The 23,145-nt window shown below is 39.5% G+C and overlaps 1 protein-coding gene across 3 annotated transcripts in view; it reads left to right on the top strand.

Moving 5' to 3' along the window:
- The window catches only part of PPP2R3A (protein phosphatase 2 regulatory subunit B''alpha), a 281,206-nt gene that overhangs the window by 170,846 nt on the left and 87,215 nt on the right, over positions 1-23,145 (top strand). For all 3 annotated transcript variants that reach the window (XM_049870480.1, XM_049870478.1, XM_049870479.1), the window contains one exon: positions 19,947-20,021. In XM_049870480.1, coding sequence (XP_049726437.1) covers positions 19,947-20,021 — 75 coding nt within the window. The remainder of the gene's footprint in view (positions 1-19,946; positions 20,022-23,145) is intronic.

Here is a 23,145-nt window from a genome sequence, read left to right as displayed (position 1 = left end):
TGCATTCATCATCAAAAAGAACATTTAGTAGTATAAACTGAGAAGAACACATACTTTTGTGGTTACGAGGGGGGGAGGGAGGGTGGGAGAGGGTTTTTTACTGATTAATTAGTAGATAAGAACTGCTTTAGGTGAAGGGAAGGACAACACTCAATACATGGAATGTCAGCTCAACTGGACTGGACCAAAAGCAAAGAAGTTTCCGGGATAAACTGAATGCTTCAAAGGTCAGTGGAGCAAGGGCAGGGGTTTGGGGACCATGGTTTAAGGGGACTTCTAAGTCAACTGGCAAAATAATTCTATTATGAAAACATTCTGCATCCCACTTTGAAATGTGGCATCTGGGGTCTTAAATGCTAACAAGCGGCCATCTAAGATGCGTCAATTGGTCTCAACCCACCTGGATCAAAGGAGAATGAAGAACACCAAGGTCACACAATAACTAAGAGCCCAAGAGACAGAAAGGGGCACATGAACCGGAGACCTACATCATCCTGAGACCAGAAGAACTAGTTGGTGCCCGGCCACAACCGATGACTGCCCTGACAGGGAGCACAACAGAGAACCCCTGAGGGAGCAGGAGATCAGTGGGATGCAGACCCCAAATTCTCACAAAAAGACCATACTTAATGGTCTGACTGAGACTAGAGGAATCACAGTGGTCATGGTCCCCAAACCTTCTGTAGGCCCAGGGGGACAGAAACCATTCCCGAAGACAATTCATCAGACATGAAAGGGACTGGACAGTGGGTAGGAGAGAGATGCTGATGAAGAGTGAGCTATTTATATCAGCTGGACACTTGAGACTGTGTTGGCATCTCCTGTCTGGAGGCGGGGGGATGGGAGGATAGAGAGAGCTGGAAGCTGGCAAAATTGTCACGAAAGGAGAGACTGGAAGGGCTGACCCATTAGGGGGAGAGCAAGTGGGAGTACGGAGTAAGGTGTATATAAACGTACATGTGACAGTCTGACTTGATTTGTAAACGTTCACTTGAAGCTCAATAAACGTTAATAAAAAAAAAAAAAACATTTCAAGATCTGTCCTAAAGTAGGATAATACCCATATGCCTACGAGAAAAACCAGTTAATACATCCATTATTCAAATTTATGCACAAACCACTAATGCCAAACATAAGGAAATTGAAGATTTTTACCAACTTCTGCAGTCTGAAATTGATCAAACATGCAATCAAGATGCGCTGATAATTACTGGTGATTGGAATGCCAAAGTTGGAAACAAAAAGGATCAGTTGTTGGAAAATAATGGCCTTGGTGATAGAAATAACACTGGAGATCACATGATAGGATTTTGCAAGACCAATGACCTCTTCATTGCAAATACCTTTTTTTCAACAACATAAACAGCAACTATACACATGGACCTCGCCAGATAGAATACACAGGAGTCAAATTGACTACCTCTGTGGGAAGAGACAATGGAAAAGCTCAATATCATCAGCCAGAACAATGCCAGGGGACAGCTGTGGAACAGACCATCAAATGCTCATATGCAAGTTTAAGTTAAAGCTGAAGAAAACTAATACAAGTCTGCAAGAGCCAAGATACAACCTTGAGTATATCCCACCTGAATCTGGAGACTACCTCAAGAATAAATTTGATACATTGAACATGAATGGCTAAAGACCAGATGAGTTCTGAGATGACATTAAGAACATCATACATGAAGAAAGCAAAAAGTCATTAAAAAACAGGAAAGACAGAAAAGGCCAAAGTGGATTCAGAAGAGATGCTGAAATTTGCTCTTGAACATAGAATAGCTAAAGCGAAAGGAAGAAATTATGAACTAAAAGAGTTGAATAGATTTCAGAGGGTGGCTAGAGAAGACAAAGTATTATAATGAAATGTGCAGAGAGAGAGCTGGAGTTAGAAAAGCAAAAGAGAAGTACACACTCAGCATTTCTAAAGCTGAAAAAACCTAAGGAAAAATGAAAGACGAAGGAAGCATCAAAAAAGGCAGGAATTCACAGAGTCACTGTACCAAAAAGAATTGGTTAACATTCAGCCATTTTGGGAGGTGACATATGATCAAGAACCAATGATACTGAAGGAAGAAGTCCAAGCTGCACTGAAGACATTGGTGAAAAAAAGGGATTCAGGTATTGACAATACCAACTGAGATGTTTCAGCAAACGGATGCAGCACTGGAAGTGCTCACTTGTCTGTGTCAAGAAATTTGGAAGACAGCTACCTGGCCAATCAAGTGGAAGAGATCCATATTTGTGGCCATTCCAAAAAAAGGCAGTCCAAAAGAATGTGGAAATTATTGAACAATATCGTTAATACTGCACACCAGTAAAATTTTGCTGAAGATCATTCAAAAGCAGCTGCAGAAGTTCATCAACAGGGAACTACCAGGAGTTCAAGCCAGATTCAGAAGAGGACGAGGACCAAGGGATATCATTGTTGATGTAGATGGATTCTGACTGAAAGCAGAGAATATTAGAAAGACATTTACTTGTTTCTTATTGACTATGCAGAGGGATTCAACTGTGGATCATGACAAATTATGGATAACATTGCAAAGAATGGGAATTCCAGAACACGTAACTGTGCTCATGAGGAACCTGTGCATAGACCAAGAGACAGTCGTTCGAACAGAACAAGGGGTTATCTCATGGTTTAAAGTCAGGAAAGATGTACATCAGGGTTGCGCCATTTCACCATGTGTATTCAATCTGTACGCTGAGCAAATAATCTGAGAAGCTGGACTGCATGAAGAAGAACGTGGCATCAGGATTGGACATTAACAGTCTGTGTTACACAGATGACACAACCTTGCTTGTAGAAAGTGAAGACTTGAAGCCCTTACTGACAAAAATCAAAGACTACAGCCTTCAGTATGGATTTCACTTCAGCATAAAACAAAAATCATAACTGGAGCAATAAGCAGTATCATGATAAATAGAAAAAAGGTGGAAGTTGTCAAGGATTTTGTTTTACTTGGATCCACAATTGATGCCCCTGGATGCAGCAGTCAAGAAATCAAGGGATGTATTGCATTGGACATATCTGCTGCAAAAGACCTCTTTAAAGTGTTAAAAGCAAAGATGTCTACTTTGAGGACTAAGGTGCTTCTGACCCAAGCCGTGGTGTTTTCAATTGCCTCATATGCATGTGAAAGCTGGTAAATGAGTAAGGAAGACCAAAGAAAAATTGATAGCTTTGAATTATGGTGTTGGTGAAGAATATTGAATATACCATGGAGCTTTGGTGGTACAGCCTTTAAGAGATTGGCTGCTAACCAAAAGGTCGGCAGTTTGAATCCACCAGCCACTCTTTGGAAACCCTGTGAGGCAGTTCTGCTCTGTCCTGTAGGGTCACTATGAGTCAATTGACTCGACAGCAACAGGTTTGGGGTTTTTTTATGGCCTGCCAGAAGAATGGACAAATCTGTCTTGGAAGAAGTACAGCCAGAATGCTCCTGAGAAGCAGGGATAGTGATACTTCATCTCACGTACTTTGGACACTTTATCAGGAGGGTTCAGTCCCTGGAGAAGGACATCATGCTTGGTAAAATAGAGGGTCAACAAAAGAGAGTAAGACCTTCAACCAGATAGATTGACATGGTGGCTGCAACAATGGGCTCAAGCATAACAACGATTGTGAGGATGGCACAGGATCAGGTATGTTTCATTCTGTTGTACATGAAGTTGCTATGAGTTAGAACCAACTCAACGGTACCTAACAACAACAACACACCTACATGGTAAAGAGCCCTGGTGGCATAGTGGTTAAGCATTCAGCTGCTAACCAAAAGGTTGCCAGTTCAAACCCACCAGCCGCTCTTAAAAATTTGATGCATCCCCAGTAAAAATACCAATAAACTATATTAACTGAATACAGAACTCAGTACTATATTGATACTTTATTGTGTTGCATGAAATTACATTGAATTTTTAAATTTACTTAGGGACGCTGTCATCTTTATAATATTGAGGCATCCTAAGAACAGGATGCCTTTCCATGTTTTCAAGTCTACTTTAGTGTCTTTCAGGGGTCACTGTGAGTTGAATATCAACTCAACCACACATAATAGCAACAGCATTGATAGTGAAGTTCATATGAAAAATCAAATACACAAGCATATCCAGGGAACACTGAAAAAGAAAAGCAGTGGGGTGAATAGCCCTACCGACATTAAAGCATACCGTAAAATCCCTGGAAACCCTGGTGGCATAGTGGTTAAGTGCTGTGGCTGCTAACCATGAGGTTGGCAGTTTGAATCTGCCAGGCGTTCCTTGGAAACTATGGGGCAGTTCTACTCTGTCCTGTAGGGTCTCTATGAGTTGGAATCGACTCGATGGCAGTGGGTTTGGTTTTTTGTTTTACAGAACTCCTATAATCACACTAATGTGGTATAGTTGCATGAATTGACACATAACCAGATAAATAGAATACAAAGTCCTAAGGTAAACCCATTGCCATTGAGTCGACTCCAACTCATAGCAACCCTATAGGACAGGGTAGAACTGCCCCATAGAGTTTCCAAGGAGCACCTGGCAGATTCACACTGCTGATCTTTTGGTTAGCAGCCATAGCACTTAACCACTACACCACCAGGGTTTCCATGTCCAATTACCCTGTGGAAATTTAGTCTGTGATCAAGGTGGCATCTCAGATCACTAAGGCAAAGATGGACTTTTTAATGAATATTGTTGTAACAACTGGATGTTCATTTGAAAAAGACAGTTACAATTAGATCTGTATCTTATATCATACCCAAAAATAAACTCCAAATGGAGTAAGGATCTAAATGTATAAAATGAAACCATACAAGTACTATAAGAAAACATGTGAATTCCTCTTTAACCTTGGTGTGGGGAAAGGCTTTCTAATAATACCTAAAAATCTTGAGACAATAAAAGAAAAGTTGGTACATTTAACTGTATACATTTTTTGCATTTGCATGATGAAAAAAAAAACACCATGGACAAAGTCAAAAGGCAGCTGACAAACTGGGAAAAAAATATTTGCAACATGTACCACAGTCAAAGGGCTAATGTTTTTAATAGTTAAATGGGGAAAAGACACTCCCTTTAACAAATGGTGCTGGCATAACTGGATATCCATCTGCAAACAAATGAAACAAAACCCATACCTCACACCATGCACAAAAACTAACTCAAAATGGATCAAAGATCTAAATATAAAATGTCGGCTGCTCATATGTGGATGGATTTATGTCTGGATTCTCAATTCTGTTCCATTGGTCTATGTATCTGTTGTTGTACCAGTACTAAGCTGTTTTGACTACTGTGGCAGCATAATATGTTCTGAAGTCAGGTAGTATGAGGCCTCCCACTTTGTTTTTCTTTTTAGTAATGCTTTACTTATCCAGGGCCCCTTTCCCTTCCATACAAAGCTAGTGATTCTTTTCTCCATCTCATTAAAAAATGCCATTGGAATTTGGATCGGAATTACATTGTATCTATAGATCGCTTTTGGTAGAATAGACATTTTTACAATGTTGAGTTTTCCTATCCATGAGCAAGGTGTATTTTTCCACTTATAACGGTTTCTTTTAGTTTCTTGCAGTAGTGTCTTCTAGTTTTCTTTGTGTACGTGTTTTCCGTCTCTGGTTAAATTTATTCATAAGTATTTTACCTCCTTGGGGACTATATTGTAAATGGTATTGATTTGGTAACTTCCTCTTCGACATTCTCTTTGTTGGTGTAAAGGAATCCAACTGATTTTTGTATGTTTATCTTGTATCCTGATACTCTGCTGAACTATTAAGTTTCAGTAGTTTTCTTGAGGATTCTTTAAGGTTTTCTGTGTATAAGATCATGTCACCTGCAAAAAAGGATACTTCTTCCTTACCAATTTCAATGCCCTTTATTTCTTTATCTGGCGTACTTGCTATGGCTAGGACCTCCAGCACAATATTAAATAAGACTGGTGATAAAGGACATCCTTGTCTGGGTCTGATCTCAAGGGGTATGCTTTTAGACTCCCTCCATTTAGGATTATGTCAGCTGTTGGCTTTGTATAAATGCCCTTTATTATGCTGAGGAATTTCCTTTTTCTTCCTATTTTACTGCAAGTTTTTATCATGAATGCATGTTGGACTTTGTCAAATGCCTTTACCCCATCAGTTGATAAGATCATGTGGTTCTTGTCTTTTGTTTTATTTATATGATGGATTACACGGATTGTTTTTCTAACATTGACCCATACCTGCATACTTGGTATGAATCCCACTTGGACATGGTGAATTATTTTTTTGATATGTTCTTGAATACTATGGGCTAGAATTTTGTTGAGGATTTTTACATCTAAGTTCATGAGGGATATAGCTCTGTAATTTTCTTTTTTTTGTAGTGTTTTTACCTGGTTTTGGTATCAGGGATATGCTGGCTTCATAGAATCAGTTTGGGAGTGTTCCATCCTTTTCTATGCTCTGAAATACCTTGAGTAGTAATGGTGTTAACTCTTCTCTGAAAGTGTGGTAGAATTCTCCACTGAAGGTGTCAGGGCCAGGGCTTTTTTTTGTTGGGAGTCTTTTAATTACCGTTTCAATCTCTTCTTTTGTTATGGGTTTATTTAGTTGTTCTACCTCTGTTTGTGTTAGCTTAGGTAGGTAGCATGTTTCTAGAAACTTGTCCATTTCTTCTAGGTTTTCAAATTTGTTAAAGTACAATTTTTCGCAGTAATCTGAGTCTCTTAATTTCAGTTGGGTCTGTCATGATAGTGCCTGTCTCATTTCTTATTCTGGTTATCTGCTTCCTCTCCTGTTTTTCTTTTGTCCGTTTGACCAGTGGTTTATCGATTTTGTTAATCTTTTCAAAAAGAACCAGCTTTTGGTCTTGTTAACTCTTTGAATTGTTTTTCCTTTAATTCTGCTCTAATTTTTATTATTTGCTTTCTTCTGGTGCCTGAGGGTTTATTTTGTTGCTCTCTTTCTATTTGTTCAAGATATTGGGATAATTCTTTGATTTTGGCCAGTTATTTTTTTTGTATGTGTGCATTTATTAATACAAATTGACCTCTCAGCACTGCTTTCGCTGTGTCCCAAAGGTACTGATAGGAAGTGTTTTCTTTCTCATTGGATTCTATGATTTTCTTTACTCCATCCTTGATGTCTTCTACAACCCAGTCGTTTTTGAGCACGGTATTGTTCAGTTTCCAAGTGTTTGATTTCTTTTCCTGCTTGTTCTGGTATTGATTTCTACTTTTCTGGCCTTATGGTTAGAGAAGATGCTTTGTAATGTTTCAATGTTTTGGATTCTATTAAGCTTGACTTTTGACTTAATATGTGGTCTCTTTTAGAGAGTGTTCCAGGTGCATTGAAAAAGAAAATATACTTGGCTGCTGTTGGATGGAATGTTCTGTATATGTCTGTGAGATCAAGTTGGTAGATAGTGACATTTGGATCTTCTGTGTCTTTGTTGAGCTTCTTTCTGGATGTTCTGTCCTTAACCAAAAGTGGTGTGTTGAAGTCTCCTATTATTATTGTGGAGGTGTCTATCTCACTTTTCAATGCTTGTAGACTTTCTTTTATGTATTTTGAAGCCCTGTTGTTGGGAGCATAAATATTTAATATGGTTATATCCTCCTGGTATAACTGTCCCTTTAATTAGTATATAGTGTCCTTCCTTATCCTTTGTGGTGAATTTAACTTTAAATCTAATTTGTCAGAAATTAATGTTGCCTCTCCTCATTTTTGATTGTTGTTTGCTTGATATATTTTATTTCCGTCCTTTGAGTTTTATTTTGTTTGTGTCTTTAAATCTAAGGTGTGTCTCTTGTAGACAGCATATAGATGGATAGTGTTTTTTTTTTTTAATCCATTCTACCACTCTCTGTCTCTTTATTGCTGCATTTAGTCCATTTACATTCAGCATAATTACAGATAGGTATGAGTTTAGTGCTGTCATTTTGATGTCTTTTTTAGTGTGTTGTTGACATTTTCTTTTGTCCACTTAATTTTTTGTGCTTAAGAAGTTTTTTTATATATTGTCTTTTCCTCTTTTCCGTTGTTGTTGATTTTGTTTTTGCTAAGTCTTTATGTTTTTCTTGTATTTTATTTTGATGTGTAGGATTGTTAGTTTACTTTGCAGTTACCTTAATATTTACCCCTATTTTTCTAAGTTTAAACCGAACTTTTATTTCTGTATGTGGGTTCACCTTGACTCCATCTCCATATGAAAGATATATGACTACATTTTTTAGTCCCTCTCTATTGATTTAATGTTGTTATCTTTTACATTATTACATGGCTGTTTCCCTCTTTAAGCGTTTTTTTATCTTGATTTATTTTTGTGATTTCCGAATCTGGGTTCATATCTGGTTGCTCTGTCTTATGTTCTACTCTTGGGTTGATATCTGATGTTATTGATTTTCTAAGTACAAGACTTCCTTTAATATTTCTTGTAGTTTTGGTTTGATTTTTACGAATTCCCTAAACTTCTGTTTATCTGGAAATGTCTTAATTTCACCTTCATATTTGAGAGACAGTTTTGCTGGATATATGATTCTTGGCTGGCAGTTTTCTTCACTCAATGCTTTATATATGTCATCCCATTGCGTACTTTCCTGCATGCTTTCTGTGAAGTAGTCTGAGCTTATTCTTATTGACTCTCCTTTGTAGGAGACTTTTCATTTATCCCTGGCCACTCTTAAAATTCTCTCTTTATCTCTGGTTTTGGCAAGTTTGATTACAATATGTCTTGTTGACTTTGTTGTGGGATATACCTTATGTGGGGTTCAGTGAGCATCTTGGATAGATACTGTCTCATCTTTCATGATATCAGGGAAGTTTTCTGCCAACAAATCTCCAACAATTCTCTCTGTATTTTCTGTTCTGTCTTCCTATTCTGGTACTCCAATCACTCGTAGGTTATTTCTCTTGATAGAGTCCCACATGATTCTTAAGGTTTCTTTATTTTTCGAAATTCTTTTGTTTGATTTTTCTTCCAGTGTATTGATGCCAAGTGTTTTATCTTCATTCTCACTAAGTCTGACCTCCATTTTTTCAGTTCTGCTCATCTGACTTTCTATTGAGTTGTCTAATTCTGAAATTTTATTAATCTTCTAATTTCCGATTGCTGTCTTTCTATGAATTCTTGCTGCAGCCTATTAAAGTTTTCATTATGAGCTTGAATAGCTTTCTTAATTTCTTCAGCTGCTTTATTGGTGTGTTCCTCAGCTTTTTCTGCATTTTGCCTGATCTGTTGAAGAGTTCTGTAAATTAATCTTTTCTATTCTGCATCTGGTAATTCCAGGAAAACCTCTTCATCCAAAAGATTCCTTGATACTTTATTTTGAGAGCTTGTTGAAGCAATCATCATCTCCTTCTTTATGTGATTTGATATTGACTGTTGTCTCAGACATCTATAGGTTGTCATATTCATTTATTTCGTTTGCTTACTGTGTCCTAGCTTCTTGCTTTGCTTTGTTTTGATATCTCCAAATAGGCTGCTTGAGAGAGCTAGCTTATTTGTGCCTTTGAAGCTCTAATGTCCTGTCATCACACGGCTAGAGCTTTTACCAGCTATATGAGCCTAGGAGTCCATTCACTTTTCTTGTATGGATTCTGCTTAGGTGTCCAGGCAGTCGGCCACCAAGTGTGTGGTGCAGACTCTCTCTACCCTATAGTCTTAGAGGGACGGGGTGATTTGTACAGGCACAGGTATCTGGTTGCAGCAGGCGGTCACGCTCTTAGCAAGGCAAGGGGCTGACATCCGTCCTCCAAGTATCTGTGAGGAAAGGGCATCCCTGTTCACTAGAGCACACAGGTTGGTGGGTTCTGCAGCCAAACCACGGGCGCCCAATGCTTTTCATTTTAAGGACTGGGAGGCACCACTTATCTTTGGACTCCTATCGCAGGTGGCTAGGCAGTGTGGGTGGAGTCACCAGTCCTTAGGCCTGTTTTATGGGTAGGTGAGGACCCTGTTTAATAGGCATAGCAGTGTCGAACATTAAAAACCCACTTCCTCAGCACACAGCTGAGGCAGTTGAAGCCAGATCTCAGGCACATACACTCTTGGGGCCTGGCAACAAGGGCCTAAGCTGCTGAAATGGCTCCACACAGGTCCATGCAGGGGTGAAAGGCATTCAAAGTCCGTGAACATTTTTGTGCCTAGACAAGAGCCACTTCTTTCCCGAGTTTCTAGCTTAGGGAAACCAGCAGATTATCTTTCCCCCAGTTATTAATTTATTCCTTCTCAAAGGCCGGGAGAATGTCTCAAAGCATGTAGCAGGACTTATCTCAGGCCCAGGTAAATCAACAGCCACTGAAGCCGACTTGCAGGCTGGGGGCGCAGTAAATTGGACGCAGGTACTTTTGCCGAGAGCAGTGATCTTCTCTGATTCTGTAGACGTGAGTAGACTGTGCTGCTCGCTGTCTCCCCCTGAGGAAATGGCAACCTGAATGCCGCCATCCCCACCGCGGTTGCACCAGGAGATCATGCCTGAAAGGCTCCGATTCCCACTGTGTCAGGGCTGACAACTTCTCACCACTTCTGAACCATCCCTCCCTGCCCCTGCTGCTCAGTCCGATTTGCTACCTTTGGCTTTGACGTTCAGGGTTCCTAATTTGTCATATATATAATTGCTTTGCTTCTGTTTTGGTGTCTTTGTTGTAAGAGGGATCACCAGAAGTGTATGAATACTTCGCCATTATGGTGCCGATGCTCATGAGCAGATTTTTGGAAATGGATTACCAGGCCTTTCTTCCTAGTCTGGAAGCGCCACTGAAACCGGTTCATCACTATAACAACACATAAGCCTCCAGTGACAGATGAGCGTTGGCTGTGCATGAGGTGCATTGGCTGGAACTCAAACCCAGGCCTGCTGCATGGAAGGCGAAAATTCTACCACTGACCCACCACTGACCCACCACTGACCCTCCCCTCTGCCCCCATGCCAAAGATCAACCTCCAGTAATACAAAAAATACAAATGCAAAAGGTAATTCATTGCAGTTTTGTTAGTAATTGAAAACTACGTAAATACCCATATATAGGAGAGTATCTATTAACCATAGTATAGTCACATAATGGAGTGCTGTGCAGCTGTTTAAAAAAAAAAAAACGAGGAAGATCTGTATGAACTGATTTAAAATAATATCCAAGATATACTATAAATTAAAAAAAAAAAAGTACAAAAGAATGTAATATGCTACTCTTCATGTAAGAAAGAAGGGGAGACAGCCAAGATGGCAAAGTAGCCAGACGCTTCCGGTGATCCCTCTTACAACAAAGACCCGAAAAAACAAGTGAAACAACTATATTTATGACAAGCTAGGAGCCCTGAACATCAAAGTCAAAGTTAAAAAATGGACTGAGCAGCAGGGGGAGGGAGAGACGGTTCAGAAGTGGAGAGGAGTTGCCAGACTTGAATCACCAAGATCCCCCAGGTACCATTCCCAGGAATGACTGCGGCGGTTTGGTAGTAGCATTTGGCCGCAGTTTACTTAGGAAGACACAGCCAGCTGCACAACCTGCTCACACCTCAGGAACCAGAGAAGAACAGTGCACTCGGCAAAAGCTAAGTACTTAATGCATATTTTACTGTGCCACCAGCCCCCAAGCTGACTTCAGTGGCTGTCGATTTCCCTGAGCTTGAGATAGATCCTGCTGAGTTCCCTGAGCCATTGTCTTGGCCTTGGAGTAGGAATAAATTCACAATTGGGGGAAAAGATAATTTGCCAGCTCCACTAACCTGGGGAGTTGGGACAGAAGCAGCTCCTGTCCAGGCATAAAGAGTCCGTGGACTTTGAATACCTTTCCCTCCCTGCATGGACCTGTGTGGGCCTGTTTCAGGAGAATAGGCCGTTGTTGGCAGACTGCAGATGTTTTCGCTGTGTGCTAAAGAAGTGGGTGTTTGGCGTTTGACACCACTTTTTTAAACAGGGTCCTCACCTACCCACATCAGGGCCTAAGGACTGGTGGTGGCTCCACTCAGGTCACCCAGCCACCCGTGAGAGGGGTCCAAGGATAACTGGTACCTCCCAGTCCTTACAACCAAAAGCATTGTGTGCCCATGGTCCATCTTCAGAACCCACCCACCTGCACGCTCTAGGGAACAGGGACATGCTTTCCTCACAGATACTGGGGGGATAGTTGTCAGCCCCCCTGCCTTGTTCAGACCATGACCCCCTGCTGCAACCAGATACTGATACCTGCACCAATCACCCCTGCCCCTCTAAGACAGTAGGACAGAGCCTGTATCACATACTTGATGACCAACAACCTGGACACCTGAGCTAAATCCATACGAGAAAAGTGAATAGACTCCTAGGCTGATATACCTGATAACAGCTCTAGCCACCTGGTGACAGAACGTTAGAGCTTCAAAGACAAAAATAATCAAGCTAGCTCACTTAAGCAACCTATTTGGACATATCAAAACAAAAAGCAAGAAGCTAGGATACAGTAAGCAAACATAGACTAATCCAATAACTTAGAGATGGCTCAGAGACAACAGTCAGTATCAAATCACATAAAGAAGCAGACCATGTTCGCTTCAACAGGCTCTCAAAACAAAGAAATAGGGGATCTTCTTGATGAAGGTGCCTTCCTGGAATTGCCGGATGCGGAATACAAAAGATGATATACAGAACTGTTCAAGACATCAGGAGTTAGATTAGGGAGGAGATCAGGCAATATGCAGAACAAGCCAAGGAACACAAACATAAACCAGTTGAAGAAATGAAAAAGGTTATTCAAGGACATAATGAAAAACTTAATAAGCAGCAAGAATCCATAGAGAAACAGCAATCAGAAATTCAGAAGATTAACAATAAAATTATAGAATTAGACAACCAACAGAAAGTCAGAGGAGCAGAATTGAGCAAGTGGAAGGCAGAATAGGTGAGACTGAAAATAAAGCACTTGGCACCAATATATTCAAAGAAAAATCAAATAAAAGAATTTCAAAAAATGAAGAAACCCTAAGAATCATGTGGGATCCTATCCAGAGAAATAACCTAAGAGTGATTGGAGTACCAGAACACGTTGGGATAACAGAAGATCCAGAGAGAATTGTTGAAGATTTGTTGGCAGAAAATTTCCTGATAGCATGAAAGGTGAGAAGATATCTATCCAAAATGCACATCAAACTCCATATCAGGTAGATATTAAAAGAAAGTCACCAAAACATTATAATCAAACTTGCCAAAACCAAAGATAAAGAGAGAATTTTAAGGGCAGCTAGGGATAAAAGAAAAGTCACCTACAAAGGAGAGTCATTAAGAATAAGCTCAGACTACATGAAAGAAACCTTGCAAGCAAGAAGGCAATGGAATGACTTATGTAAAGCATTGAAGGAAAAAAATTGCCAACCAAGAATCATATACCCAGCAAAACTGGCTCAGATATGAAGGTGAAATTAAGACATTTCCAGATACAGAAGTTTAGGGAATTTGTAAAAACCAAATCAAAACTGCAAGAAATACTAAAGGGAGCTCTTTGGTTAGAAAATCAATAATATTAGGTATCAACCCAAGACTCGAACACTGGACAGAGCAACCAGATATCAACCCAGATAGGGAAATCACAAAAATAAATCAAGATTAAAAAAACACTCAAAACCATTAAACAGCGATGTTGTTATATAAGACTACATTAAAACAAAGAGGGACTAAGAAATGTAGTCATAGATCTTTCATATGGAGAGGAGGTCAAGTCAATATAAAGAAATAAAGTTAGAAAAATAGGGGTGAATATTAAGGTTAACCACAAAGGAGACTAATAATCCCACTCATCAAAATAAAATATAGGAAAAAAATAGAGACTCAGCAGAATCAAAAACAACAATGAATAAGAGGAAAAGACAATGTATAAAGATAAGGTACTCAGCACAAAAAAATCAAGTGGGAAAAAGAAATTGTCAACAGCACACAAAAAAAGACATCAAAATGACAGCACTAAACTCATACCTGTCCATAATTATGCTGAATGTAAATGGACTGTATAGAGACAGGGAGTGGCAAAATGGATATAAAAAACATGATCCATCTACGTGCTGCCTACAAGAGCCAAACACCTTAGTCTTAGAGACACAAACTAAAACTCAAAGAATGAAAAAGTATATAACAAGCAAACAACAATCAAAAAAGTACAGGAGTGGCAATATTAATTTTTGAGAAAATAGACAATGTTAAATCCACCACAGAGGATAAGAAGGACACTATATAATCATTAAAGGGACAATACACCAGGAGGATATAACCATATTAAATATTTATGCACCCAGTGGACAGGGCTGCAAGATACATAAAACAAACTCTAACAGCATTGAGAAGTGAGATAGACAGCTGCACAATAATAGTAGGAGACTTCAACACACCACTTTCAGTGAACAACAGGACATCCAGAAAGAAGCTCAATAAAGACACGGAAGATCTAAATGCCACAGTCAGCCAACTTCTCCTCATAGACACATATAGAACCCTCCACCCAACAGCAGCCAAGTATACTTTATTTTCTAGTGCACATGCAACATTCTCCAGAATAGACAACATACTAGGTCATAAAGCAAGGCTTAGCAGAATCCAAAACATCACAATATTACAAAGAATCTTCCCTTACCATACGGCCAGAAAAGTAGAAATCAATACCAGAAAAAGGAGGAAAAGAAATCAAACACTTGGAAACTGAACAATACCCTGTTCAAAAACGACTGGGTTGTAGAAGACATAAAGAATGGAGTAAACAAAATCATAGAATCCAGTGAGAAAGAAAACACTTCCCTATCAGTGACTTTGGGACACAGCGAAAGCAGTGCTGAGAGGTCAATTTATATCAATAAACGCACACATACAAAAGGAATAATGGGCTAAAATCAAAGAATTATCACAACAGCTTGAACAAATAGAGAGCAACAAAAGAAACCCTCAGGCATGAGAAGAAAACAAATAATAAAAACTGGAGCAGAATTAAATGAAATAGAAAACAGAAAAACAATTGGAAGAGTTAACAGGACCAAAAGCTGGTGCTTTTTGAAAAGATTAACAAAATCGATAAACCACTGGTCAAACGGACAAAAGAAAAACAGGAGAGGAAGCAGATAACCAGAATAAGAAATGAGACAGGCGATATCACAACAGACCCAACTGAAACTAAGAGACTCATATCAGATTACTGCAAAAAATTGTACTTTAACAAATTTGAAAACCTAGAAGAAATGGACAAGTTTCTAGAAACATGCTACCTACCTAAATTAACACAAAGAGGTAGAACAACTGAATAAACCCATAACAAAAGAAGAGATTGAAAAGGTAATTAAAAGACTCCCAACAAAAAAAAGCCCTGGCCCTGACAGCTTCAGTGGAGAACTCTACCACACTTTCAGAGAAGAGTTAACACCATTACCACTAAAGGTATTTCAGAGCATAGAAAAGGATGGAATATTACCAAACTGATTCTATGAAGCCAGCATATCCCTGATACCAAAACCAGGTAAAAACACCACAAAAAAAGAAAATTACAGAGCTATATCCCTCATGAACACAGATGCAAAAATCCTCAACAAAATTCTAGCCCATAGAATTCAACAATATATCAAAAAAATAATTCACCATGACCAAGTGGGATTCATACCAGGTATGCAGGGATGGTTCAACATTAGAAAAACAACCAATGTAATCCATCATATAAATAAAACAAAAGTCAGGAACCACTTAATCTTATCAATTGATGCACAAAAGGCATTTGACAAAGTTCAACACCCATTCATGATAAAAACTCTCAGCAAAATGGGAATAGAAGGAAAATTCCTCAACATAATAAACGGCACTTATACAAAGCCAACAGCCAACATCATCCTAAATGGAGAGAGTCTGAAAGCATTCCCCTTGAGATTGGGAACCAGACAAGGATGCCCTTATCACCACTCTTGTTCAACATTGTGATGGAGGTCCTAAGCCAGAGCAATTAGGCTATATAAAGAAATAAAGTGGATCCAGATTGGTAAGGAAGAAGTAAAAGTATCTCTATTTGCAGATGACATGATCTTATACACAGAAAACCTTAAAGAATCCTCAAACTAATAGAAGAGTTCAGCAGAGTAACAGGACACAGGGTAAACATACAAAAATCAGTTGGATTCCTCTATACCAACAAAAAGAACATCGAAGAGGAAATCACCAAATCAATACCATTTACAGTACCCCCAAGAAGATAAAATACTTAGGAATAAATCTTAAAAGAGACATAAAAGACCTATACAAAGAAAAGTACAAGACACTACTACAAGAAACCAAAAGAGACCTACATAAATGGAAAAACATCCCTTGCTCATGTCTGTTCTAACAAAAGTGATCTATAGATACAATGCAATAACGATCAAAATTCCAGGGACATTTTTTAATGAGATGGAGAAACAAATCACCAACTTCATATGGAAGGGCAAGAGGCCTGGATAAGTAAAGCATTACTGAAAAAGAACAAAGTGGGAGGCCTCACACTACCTGATTTTTTAGAACCTATTGTACCACCATAGTAGTCAAAACAGCCTCGTACTGGTACAACAACAGATACATAGACCAATGGAACAGAATTGAGAATCCAGACATAAATCCATCCACCTAGGAGCAGCTGATACTTGACAAAGGCCCAAAGTCAGTTAAATGGGGAAAAGACAGTCTCTTTAAGAAATGGTGCTGGCATAAGTGGATATCCACCTGCAAAAAAATGAAAAGAACCGTACCTCACACCATGCACAAAAACTAACTCAAAATGGATCAAAGACCTAAATATAAAATCTAAAACAGTAAAGATCATGGAATAAAAAATAGGGACAACGCTAGGAGCCCTAATACCTGGCATAAACAGTATACAAAACATTACTAACAGTGCAGAAGAGAAACTAGTCAACTGGGAGCTCCTAAAAATCAAAACACCTATGCTCATCCAAAGACTTCACCAAAAGAGCAAAAAGACCACCTACAGACTGGGAAAAAGTTTTTAGCTATGACATTTCCAATCAGTGTCTGATCTCTAAAATCTACATGGTACTGCAAAACTCAACTACAAAAAGACATATAACCCAACTAAAAAATGGGCAAAGGATATGAACAGGTACTTCAGTAAAGAAGACATTCAGGTAGCTAACAGATTCATGAGGAAATACTCAGGATAATTAGCCATTAAAAAAAAAAAAAAAAAGACAAGTGCAAATCAGAGCTACAATGAGATTCCATCTCACCTCAACAAGGCTGGCATTAATCCAAAAAACACAAAATAGTAAATGTTTAGAGAGGCTGTGGAGAGACTGGAACACTTACACACAACTGGTGGGAATGTAAAATGGTACAGCCACCTTGGAAATCGACTTGGCGCTTCCTTGAAAAACAGGAAATAGAACTACCATACGATCCAGTAATCCCACTGCTTCGAATATATCCTAGAGAAATAAGAGCATTTACACGAACAGATATATGCATATCCATGTTCATTGCAGCACTGTTTACAATAGCAAAAAGATGGAAGAAACCAAGGTGCCCATCAATGGATGAGTGGATATATAAATTACGGTATATTTCACACAGTGGAATACTACGCATCTATAAAGAACAGTGATGAATCCATGAAGCATATCATAACATGGACAAATCTGGAAGGCGTTATGCTGAGTGAAATTAAGTCAGTTGCAAAAGGACAAATATTGTATAAGACCACTATTACAAGAACTGAAGAAATAGTTTAAACAGAGGAGAACATATTCTTTGATAGTTTCGAGAGTGGGGAGGGAGGGAGAAGGGTTTTCATTAATTAGATAGTAGATAAGAGCTATTTTAAAACCCATTGCCGTCAAGTCAATTCTGACTCATAGCGAGCCTATAGGACAGAGTAGAACTGCTCCATAGAGTTTCCAAGGAGCGCCTGGCAGATTCAAACTGCTGACCCTTTGGTTAGCAGCCGTAGCACTTAGCCACCATGTCACCAGGGTTTCCAGAGCTGTTTTAGGCGAAGGGAAATAGAACACACAGTACAGGAGAGGTCAGCACAACTGGACTAAAGCAAAAGCAAAGAAGTTCCCTGAATAAACTGAATGCTTCGAAGGCCAGAGTAGCAGGGGACGGGGTATGGGGACCATGGTTTCAGGGGACATCTAAGTCAATTGGCATAATAAAATCTATTAAGAAAACATTCTGCATCCCACTTTGGAGAGTGGCATCTGTGGTCTTAAACGGCCATCTATGATGCATCAAGTGGTCTCAAGCCACCTGGAGCAAAGGAAGAATGAAGAACACCAAAGGCACAAGGTAATTATGAGCCCAAGAGACAGAATGGGTCACATAAAGCGGAGACTACATTAGCCTGAGGCCAGAAGAACTGGATGGTGCCCGGCTACAACCAATGATTGCCCTGACAGGGAACCAACAGAGAACCCCTGAGGGAGCAGATCAGTGGGATGCAGACCCCAAGTTCTCGTAAAAAGACCAGACTTAATGGTCTGACTGAGACTAGGAGGACCCCGGAGGTCATGGTCCCCGGACCTTCTGTTAGCCCAAGACAGGAACCATTCCCAAAGCCAACTTTTCAGACAGGGATTGGACTGGACTATGGGATAGAAAATGATACTGGTGAAAAGTGAGCTTCATGGATCAAGTAGACACATGAAACCATGTGGTCAGCTCCTGTCTGGAGGAGAGTTGAGAGGGGGTCAGAAGCTGGCGGAATGGACAGGAAAAGAGAGAGTGGAGGGAAGGCGTATGCTGTCTCATTACGGGGAGAGAGTATATAGCAAGGTGTATATAAACTTTTGTATGAGAGACTGACTTGATTTGTAACCTTTCACTTAAAGCACAATAAAAATTTTGTTAAAAATGACTAAAAAAGGGGGATATAAGGAGATAGATATGTCTGCTCATTTGTGCAAAAGAAGCGTTGTTGCCGTGGAGTGCATTTCAGTTCATTGTGGCCCCATGTATTACAGAGTAGAACTGCTCCATAATGTTTTCTTGGCTGTCATCTTAACAGAAGCAGATTGCCTGGACTGTTCTTCTGCGGTAGCGCTAGGTGGGTTTGAATTGCCAACCTTTAGCTTAGCATTCACACACAAACCTTTTCACCACCTGGGGACCTTGTAAAGGAGCCCTGATGGCTCAGTGGTGAAGCGCTCGCCTCTTAATCAAAAGATGGATAGTTCGAACCCACTAGCTGCTCCACAGGAGGAAGATGTGACACTGCTTCCATAAAGATTTACGGCCTTGGAAACCCTATGGGGCAGTTCTGCTCTGTCCTGTAGGATCACTATGAGTCGGAATTCAATTCAATGGCAATGAGTTTGGTTTTTTAGTTTTAGGGACCTTGTCTAAAAGAAATACAGGAAGAAGGAAACAAAAACTGAAAAGAGTAGTTACCTTCAAGGGGGTGGGTGGGTAAAGGGTATACAGTAGGTTGAATGGTGGCCCCCAAAAAAGATATGTGCATGTCCTAACCCACGTAACCTATGAATATGACCTTTGGAAAAGGGGTCTTTACAGATGTAATTAAGGGTCTCAAGATGAATATCAGGTGACTCATACAATTTAACATAGACAAATTGGAGGCTGCTTGGCTACATGATTAATTTTTCAAAATTAAAAAAGAATAATTCTAGTTGGGGTGTGTCTGTTGTCCTTCATGTGTAAATTTCACTTAATAACCTCTATTAAGATCTGTGGGATTAATTCTTCCTGACATGTCTTGATGTGTTAGAATATACACTATACATATTTCTATGACATCTGATTCACCAATCAACAAATATAGCTAAATAAAAATTTAAATTTTTACTGAAGTATAATATACATACAGAAAAGCTCATACAGTATTAATTAAATTTTATATAGTATTAATTAAATTTTAAGTGCATTGTTCCATACTCAAAAATAACGAGTTTACTCTGCTAGCAACTTACTCTACAGGAAGAAAAAATTCTTATTCTTTGCGTGTGTGTCTTTGCTAATATAGTTTGGTTTTGATCTTTTTCAGGATGTGGTGGATACACACCCTGGCCTTACGTTCTTGAAAGATGCTCCAGAATTCCACTCCCGTTACATCACCACGGTAGGCCGAGTCTTCATTTGTCTTAATATAATTCCATAAGCTTCCTTTCAGGAGGCTTTCAGGTCATTATGTAAATGGTAACATGGACTATAATGATTATTTTAAGTGAAAGGAAGGTATAGTAAAATTGATTTGATAATGTATGTATATCTATTACCCTTTTTATATGTGCTTAGTGCTTAAGAGGCCTCTTGTATACAAAATTAATATACTCATTCTATCTGGTCATATGAGGTATACCTTGTGCTGTGAATATTGATATCCAGTTGATCTTCAGCATTTCCAAATAAGACTGAAAAGAATTTTCAACAGCTTTTCCCACAAAAAGATGTATCTCTATTACCTCAAAGTTAGAAGTGGAAATGATAGTAAGAATAGCTTTCTTGTAACCAGAAGATAAATCATGTAAGAATTTAAAATAACATAAAACAGTCCCCTATTTTGTGAGATACTTCCACTCCCTGCTTTCTCATACACAGCTTCATTGCATCAGTCACAGTCAGGGCATGAATTATGAATGAGAGCACACAGGCCTGCATTGCGCAGTGCAACCATATCATGGATTCTCTGTGCTAGATCCCACTTATCTTCAGAGGAATCCGAAAGACAAGTCCAGTACGCAGTCCAGCCTCACATGTACAGACACACTCAAGTGAGATTGCCCTCACTCCTGCTCAGAACCCTCAGCTAAGCAGGGCAGTCTTGTCTGAGTTTGACCACCTCTCCCTCTCTGCTGGCTATGAATGTGTTGGGTTCTGCTAAGTTACAGAATACTACTAGTTTTTTTGTTTTTGTTTTCCTTCTGGAGGAACTTCAATCTAAGCATTTACATTGACTCTTCTCCCAGTGTAAAACTTTTTAAGACTATCTGAGCCAGAAGGTGTCATCCCAGACTCTCAAAAGTTATTTTTGCCTGTTAACCAGGATGCTATACTAAACCACCTCCACCAAAATCACCTTGGCCCAGTCTACCCTCATTGCTCACTTGCTTTACTTCTGACTGGTCTCATTGCTTCCATCCTCGTTGCCCTACAGTCTAGACTCCACAAAACAGACAGAGTGTTCCTTTGAAACGGTAAGTCAGATCATGTCACTCCTCTGCTCAAACTCTCCAGTGATTTCCTATCTCACCTAGAATGAAAGCCAAAGAGTTCTTGCCAAGACACTCCGTAATCGCCCCTACACCGTCATAACCCTTTCTCTCTGATCGGATCTCCTACCACTCCCCATTGCTGATTCTGCTTCAGCCACATGGCCTCCTTCTTGTTCCTGGAACAGACCAGACCTGCTCCTGCTTCGGGTACTTTGTTCTCACTCTTTCCTCTGCCTGGTATATTCTTCCTACAGATTTCTACATGGCCCACTCCTTCACTTTATCCAGGTATCTGTGTGGATACTCCCCTATTAGTGAGGCCTTCCCTGATCACGCTCTGCCTTCTTCATCTTTTTTCTCCTCTACCTCCTCCCCCGTCCTCTTTATTCCTTTTTCCTACTTTATTTTTCTTCTTAGCTCTCATCACCATCTGATGTTTAATTTTTTTGTTGTTGTTTACTGTCCATTTCCATTTCTATAGTATAAACTTCATGAGAGCAGGGACTTTATATTTTTCATTGCTATACCCTTGGCACCTCAGATAGTGCCTGACATGTAATAAGCACACAGTAAATATTTATTCCCCCATGCAACTGTCAGTTTATCATACTGGGGAGTGCTTGTGTGTTGCTGTGATGGTGGAAGCTGTGCTACCACTATTCAAGTACCAGCAGGGTCACCCATGGTGGACCTGTTTCAGCTGAGCTTCCAAACTAAGACAGACTAGGAAGAAGGACCCGGCAGTCTACCTTATGAATAGCAGCAGAACATTATCTCATATAGTGTCAGAAGATGAGCCCCCCAGGTTGGAAGGCACTCAAAATACGACTGGGGAAGAGCTGCCTCCTCAAAATAGTGTTGACCTTAATGACGTGGATGGAGTCAAGCTTTCAGGACCTTCATTTGCTGACGTGGCACGACTCAAAATGAGAAGAAACAGCTGCAAACATCTATTAATAACTGGAACATGGAATGTACAAAGTATGATCTAGGAAAATTGGAAATCGTCAGAAATGAAATGGAATGTATAAACATCAATATCCTGGGCATCAGTGAGCTGAAATGGACCAGTGTTGGCCATTTTAAATCAATCGTATGGTCTGCTATGCCAGGAGTGGCAGATTGAAGAGGAATAGCATTGCATTCATCATCAAAAAGAACATCTTAAGATGTATCCTGAAGTACAGTGCTGTCAGTGATAGGATAATATCCATATGCCTACAAGGAAGACCAGTTAATATGACTATTATTCCAATTTACGCACCAGCTACTAAGGCCAGAGATGAAGAAATTAAAGATTTTTACTAACTTCTGCAGTCTGAAATTGATCAAACATGCAATCAAGATGCATTGATAATTACTCATAATTGGAATGCAAGAGTTGGAGACAAAGAGGAAGGATTGGTAATTGGAAAATACAGTCTTGGTGATAGAAACAATGCAGAAGATGGCATGATAGAATTTTGCAAGACCAACAACTTCTTTATTGCAAATACCTTTTTTCACCAACATAAACAGCGACTATACACATGGACTTCACCAGATATAATACACAGGAATCAAATCGACTACATCTGTGGAAAGAGATCATGGAAAAGCTCAGAATCATCAGTCAGAACAAGGCCAGGGGTGGCTGTGGAACAAACCATCAATTGCTCATATGCAAGTTCAAGTTGAAAATGAAGAAGATTAGAACAAGTCTGTGAGAGCCAAAATATGACCTTGAGCATATCCCACTTGAATTTAGAGAGCATCTCAAGAATAGATTTGATACACTGAACACTACTGACCAAAGACCAGGCAAATTGTGGAATGATATCAAGGACATCATACATGAAGAAAGCAAGAAGTCATTAAAAAGACAGGAAAGAAAGAAAAGACCAAAACAGATAGCAGAAGAGTCTCTGAAACTGCTCTTGAACCTCGAGTAGCTAAAGCAAAAGGATGAAGTAAAAGAGCTGAGCAGAAGATTCCAAATGGCCGCTCGAGAAGACAAAGTAAAGTATTATAATGACATGTACAAAGACCTGG

This window comes from Elephas maximus, chromosome 26, assembly GCF_024166365.1.
Source record: "Elephas maximus indicus isolate mEleMax1 chromosome 26, mEleMax1 primary haplotype, whole genome shotgun sequence".
NCBI classification, from domain to species: domain Eukaryota; kingdom Metazoa; phylum Chordata; class Mammalia; order Proboscidea; family Elephantidae; genus Elephas; species Elephas maximus.
Note: the sequence above shows the minus strand (reverse complement) of the source record. Positions and strands in the feature narration are given on the sequence as shown.